This window comes from Spinacia oleracea, chromosome 6 (assembly GCF_020520425.1).
Source record: "Spinacia oleracea cultivar Varoflay chromosome 6, BTI_SOV_V1, whole genome shotgun sequence".
Lineage (NCBI taxonomy): Eukaryota > Viridiplantae > Streptophyta > Magnoliopsida > Caryophyllales > Amaranthaceae > Spinacia > Spinacia oleracea.
The window spans coordinates 51,758,661-51,763,727 of record NC_079492.1 but is presented as its reverse complement, the minus strand read 5'-3'; the positions used below and the strand labels follow the sequence as shown (position 1 = coordinate 51,763,727).

The following is a 5,067-nucleotide window of genomic DNA, read 5'->3' as shown; positions in this document are numbered from 1 at the left end:
TTGTTGAGTAATTGAGAAAACTCTGTTAATACTTGGCAAAGGATCCATGGACAACACATTTGTCACAGTGCCATCAAAACCTCTATTCAATCCAAGCAAGAACTTCATCATTTTGTCCTCCTCGTCAAACTCATCTATCTTTTTCAGAAAATGGCAACTGCAATGAATCATAGCACCACAAGTACAAGTAGGAAATGCTCTTAAATTTTGCATTTCGTCCCATAGCTTCTTTAGTTTGCCATAATATGTAACAATGGTCATATTTTGTTGAATGAGATTCTCGATCTCTTTCTTTAACTGATAGATTAATGGACCATTAGATTGACCAAATCTTTCGGTTAATTCACACCACAGTCTAGCAGCATTGTCAATATATCCAAAACCATCAGCTAAATCCTGATTCATTGAACTTAAAATCCAGCTAACAACCATAAAATCAGCTAGTTTCCATTTTGGATAATCTTTGTGATTAACAGCTGGTTTTGTTATTCCACCATTGATAAATCCTTATTTGTTCTTAGCAATCAAAGCACATTTAACATTTCTACTCCATCGAACAAAATTCACACCAGTAAAAACCACAACAACTAAGGAAGAAGTTGGAATATCCGAATTAGCTATGAAATAAGGATCAAAATTGTCACCATTACCTCCATTGTTTATGTTGTTGTGCGAATTATCACTTTCTGAATCTTCAATTGCCATTATGATCAAGATACGAATCAATCACTCTATCAATTACCAAACAAATTTACTGAGTTTACTCAAGAAACTTCGCAATCACAATCGTAATTCGCAAGAAATTTCGCAGCAAACCTTCAGTAATCACACACTCGTAGTTCTTTGATTAAGAACAGATCAAATCAATCTCAATATGAGATAACCTCTATCTCAAATCAGAGATTCTTGCTCTGATACCATGAAGAAACCCAAAACAATAGAAGAGAGAATTTGGGAGAAAATAATCTGTATTCAGTTATTCTCACACAAATGAAACAAAGCAGAACAAACTACTTTAAGTATATAGCCATAATTCCAGCTCATCAAAACAGAATTGTAACAAACTTAGATTAATATTATTTTATAAGATCATAGAGCTTGAAATCTTTGTAACCAGCAGGATACCCTATGAATAAACACCTTCTTGTTCTGGAATCAAATTTGTCTCTCCGAACATAAGAATTATGAGCAAAACACAAAGAACCAAACACTCTTAGTGTGTCATACCCAGGTAGGGTTTTGAACATAATATGTAAGGCCTTAGAAGGAATTTTATTAATTAGGTGAGTTGCAGTGAAGATACATTCTCCCCAAAATTTCTTAGGAAGACCTGCATGGAATCTAAGTGATCTGGTAATTTCAAGAAGATTCCTATATTTTCTCTCAACTCTGCCATTTTGTTGTGGAACATAGGGAACACTTCTTCATGTAAAATACCCCTATTTTAAAATAAAGTTCTACATGATTCTTTCACAATCTCAGTGCCATGATCAGACCTAATTCTTTTGACCTTTGTATCAAATTGAGTCTCAACCATGGATAAAAATCCAGAAACAACTTTCTCAACTTGAAGTTTATTATGAATGAGATATGTCCATGTTGTCCTACTGTGATCATAAAAAACAATCAGGAAAAATGAAGCACCATCAAAACTTCTGACTCTATATGGACCCCGTAAATCCAGATGAATCAAGTCAAAACATACATCTGCTCTACTAGTACTTACAGCAAAAGGCAATTTATGATGTTTGGAATTGTAACACACAACACAGTTGTATTCAGAAAGACCTTTACAAATATGGGTGTCCTAGTCTGGCATGGAACATATCAAGCTTATTTCTATCCAAATCCTTAGCTTGAGATGCACTAGTAGCAGTTTTATTATGTAGACTAGTCACATTTACATCAGTCATGCTTTCCACAATATTACAACTTGGTTTCTAAAGAGTAATACCTTTGTTGATCCCAGCATTTGACAGTTTATTGTCTGAAGGGTTGACAAAATATTACAAACCATTTGTCCTCTTTCCAGCACCAATCAACTCAGAACTAGCAGGGTCCTGTAAAGTGTATCCAGTACCGGTGGATATAAATTTGACACCAATATGTTGAATTAGTCTACCAATAGACAACAAGTTATGTCTGAAACCCTTAACCAGCAAAACATTATGCTGGACTAGTTTATTACTCAATGTAGTATCTCAGTAGTGTCAACAATCAATTGATCTCCATCAGGTAAGCCAACTTTGATGGGGTTAATGAGAGTTCTTATATTGGTTAAAATAGTTTCATCATATGTCATTTGATCACATGCTCCAGAATCAACTATCCACAAACATTAATCATGTAATTTATTCACAGCAGAGCTGAATGAATGAGAAATTATACATGCATAATTTGTATATGAACAATTGACTGCACCTGCATCAGTACTTTGCGGTTGTTTGCCCTTCATCACCTTCATGACTTCCTGACAAATAGCATTCAACATTTCATTGCTCAGCACTCCATTGTCACCATCTGTATTGCCCAAAGGTTCATCCCCAATGTCAGCAATGTAGTTGACATGTGCTGCTAGTCTACTACTAGTAGAACTACTACCCTTAGAAGCCTTGATAGTGTTGTACCAGTCAGGATAACGAATGAGTTTGAAACATTGGTCAGCAATATGTCAGTTTTCTTTACAGTGAGTACAAGTTTAATTCATCTTTTCCTTTTTCAATTCTTTCCAATCTTTCTTGCCATATCCAGTAGTATACTTCTGTATCTGACCCCTTCTGTAAGCTTGTACAGCCATAGCACTGCTGTTCATAGCATTACACTCAATAATAACATTGCTCAACTCCTTTTGTTTTTCTATTTGTTGAGTAATTGAGAAAACTCTGTTAATACTTGGCAAAGGATCCATGGACAACACATTTTTCACAGTGCCATCAAAACCTCTATTCATTCCAAGCAAGAACTTCATCATTTTATCCTCCTCCTCAAACTCATCTATCTTTTTTAGAAAATGGCAACTGCAATGAATCATAGCACCACAAGTACAAGTAGGAAATGCTCTTAAATTTTGCATTTCGTCCCATAGCTTCTTTAGTTTGCCATAATATGTAACAATGGTCATATTTTGTTGAATGAGATTCTCGATCTCTTTCTTTAACTGATAGATTAATGGACCATTAGATTGACCAAATCTTTGCATGTTTAGATTAATATTATTTTATAGGAAATATTATTCTTTTTTGTGGAGTTGGTTAGTCTAGGGCCCGACTCCGACTTCTTGACGGGGGAATGGATGGCTAGAGGTATTTTTGTTTTTTTGTGTTTTTTTGGGCTTGTTGATTTGACTTTGTCTCACTTGTTTGTTTTTGTAGGGGCATCATTCGACACAGTTAGAGTCGGTGCTGAGGCGGTGGAAAAGACTGTTGTACTCTTGGGGGTTCCTTTGAAGGACAGGGCTTTTTGCGGCACCAAGTTTGAACGCGAGGAACTCTCTCAGGAAGAGGAAAACTCTGAGCCTGCAAACATGTCGACATCAACAGGTAAGAATGGGTTAGGGTTAGCATACAACTTGGGTTCGTTGCCCTTTACAATAAATTATAACTGTTTTGACGAGACTGAGTCGTCTACAATGTGTATGCAGGAACTGGTCCGTCGACACGCTCTAGCAAGGCTCCTTCTGCGGATGCACTGCTGAAGAGGAGGTTGGAGGCACTAGGGAGTGTGTCTCGCCCTAAGCCTGTCACTGTGGTGTCGCCTCGGAGGCCGCCAAAGGCTTCTAACGATGCCGCTGTGACTGGGGAGATGGAGACATCTTTTGCTGCAGAGTTCAAGTTGCCGCCTCCAACTCGGAAGAAAAAGCTTACTGTGGAGTTCCCTGACGACTTTGGGTAGGCAGATGCTCCACAACATCATCTTTGGCCAGAAGTTGACCGCCTGTGGATGCCGTCCAGCCGAGAGCGTCAAGAGGCCCTGTCCCCAGTTGCTGCAACTGTTGAGAGCGTCTCGGATGTTTGGAAGGTATGCTTTACTTTAGTGCCTCAACTTTTATTAACATATGCCGTCTTTAAGTCGTCATATAGTGACTAGAGTGTCTTCTCCTTTTCTTCTTTTTCCTGTCAACATAGGCCCTGCAATCTTCTTTGGCTACTCGCCATCATGTCATAATGTTAGAAGATCAGATAGTAAAAATGAAAAACGACATGAAGAAAGCTAGGCAGGAGGTTGGTCGACTTGGAGGCGTGGCCAAGGAGGCGACGACCAAGGCTGAGATGCTGGAGGCGGAGCGGGCAAAAGGGGTTGCTGAGATTGCTGCGTTGAATGCCGAGAAGGAGACGTTGGCTGCTGAGGTTGACGAGCTGAAGACGTCTCTTTCGAAAGTCAAGGCGAGGATTTTTGAGAGTGCTGGCTATTACACTTGGAAAATGAAGGCTGAGATGATGGAAGACTTCAAGGCAGGCAGACATGTGAACTGGACTCCAGAGGAGGATATTGTCCGATTCAACGCTGCATTCCCCGAGGAGTATGTCCCCGCTGGTGCCGTTAGCGATGAAGAGGACGTTGAAGAGGGTGCAACAGCAACCAGCCCCAATGCCGAGACGGTGGCGGCACCAGGCGATGGCGAACAAGGGGAGAATGTAGGTCCAGCAGATCCTCAGGAGTAGCTCTGTCCCCCCTCCCTTAAAAAAAGTTAAAATTTTAATTGTTACTGGTGTTTTTAAACAATTGTTTTTTTGTGGTTGGCCTTTGAAGAGGTCAAAAAATATTGTGGCTGTGTTTCGTCTTAATGGCGGCAGCCTTTTGTGTGTTTTGGACTTGTCCAAGGGGGCAAGTCATGTAAATATTTGTGGACTTTTTAATTCTAGTTTTGGTTTGTGTGAACTGCTTGTGTTTGGAAAAAATTTGCTTGGTATGTGTTTATTTTGCAGGCAATTTTCGATGTGCGTACCTCGAGTTTGACTTTGGCGACGCCTCCAGCTTGTCAGGGGAGATGCTGCAAAGTGAGAGATGTGGACTGTAGCATAATGTAAATCTGTATTCCAATGTATATGTAATGTACAATGTAGTGGG

General features: G+C 39.4%; 1 protein-coding gene across 1 annotated transcript; it reads right to left on the bottom strand.

The window, feature by feature from the left end:
• Nucleotides 1-886: 886 nt before the first annotated feature.
• Nucleotides 887-2,971, bottom strand: LOC130463147 (uncharacterized). The gene is made up of 6 exons (XM_056832194.1): nt 2,743-2,971; nt 2,422-2,520; nt 2,246-2,325; nt 2,015-2,150; nt 1,462-1,788; nt 887-966 (listed from the first exon to the last, which is right to left on the bottom strand). The coding sequence occupies exons 1-6, from the start codon at nt 2,969-2,971 to the stop codon at nt 887-889; spliced, it is 951 nt and encodes a 316-aa protein (XP_056688172.1).
• Between the last annotated feature and the right edge of the window lie 2,096 nt (nt 2,972-5,067).

Coding starts and splice junctions, on each gene's coding strand:
- LOC130463147 (XM_056832194.1), bottom strand. CDS start 2,971: ATGATGAAGTTCTTGCTTGGAATGAATAGAGGTTTTGATGGCACTGTG. Junction 2,521..2,742: donor GAAGTATACTACTGGATATG/GCAAGAAAGATT, acceptor TGGGCAATACAG/ATGGTGACAATGGAGTGCTG. Junction 967..1,461: donor TGAGATTGTGAAAGAATCAT/GTAGAACTTTAT, acceptor AACTGAATACAG/ATTATTTTCTCCCAAATTCT.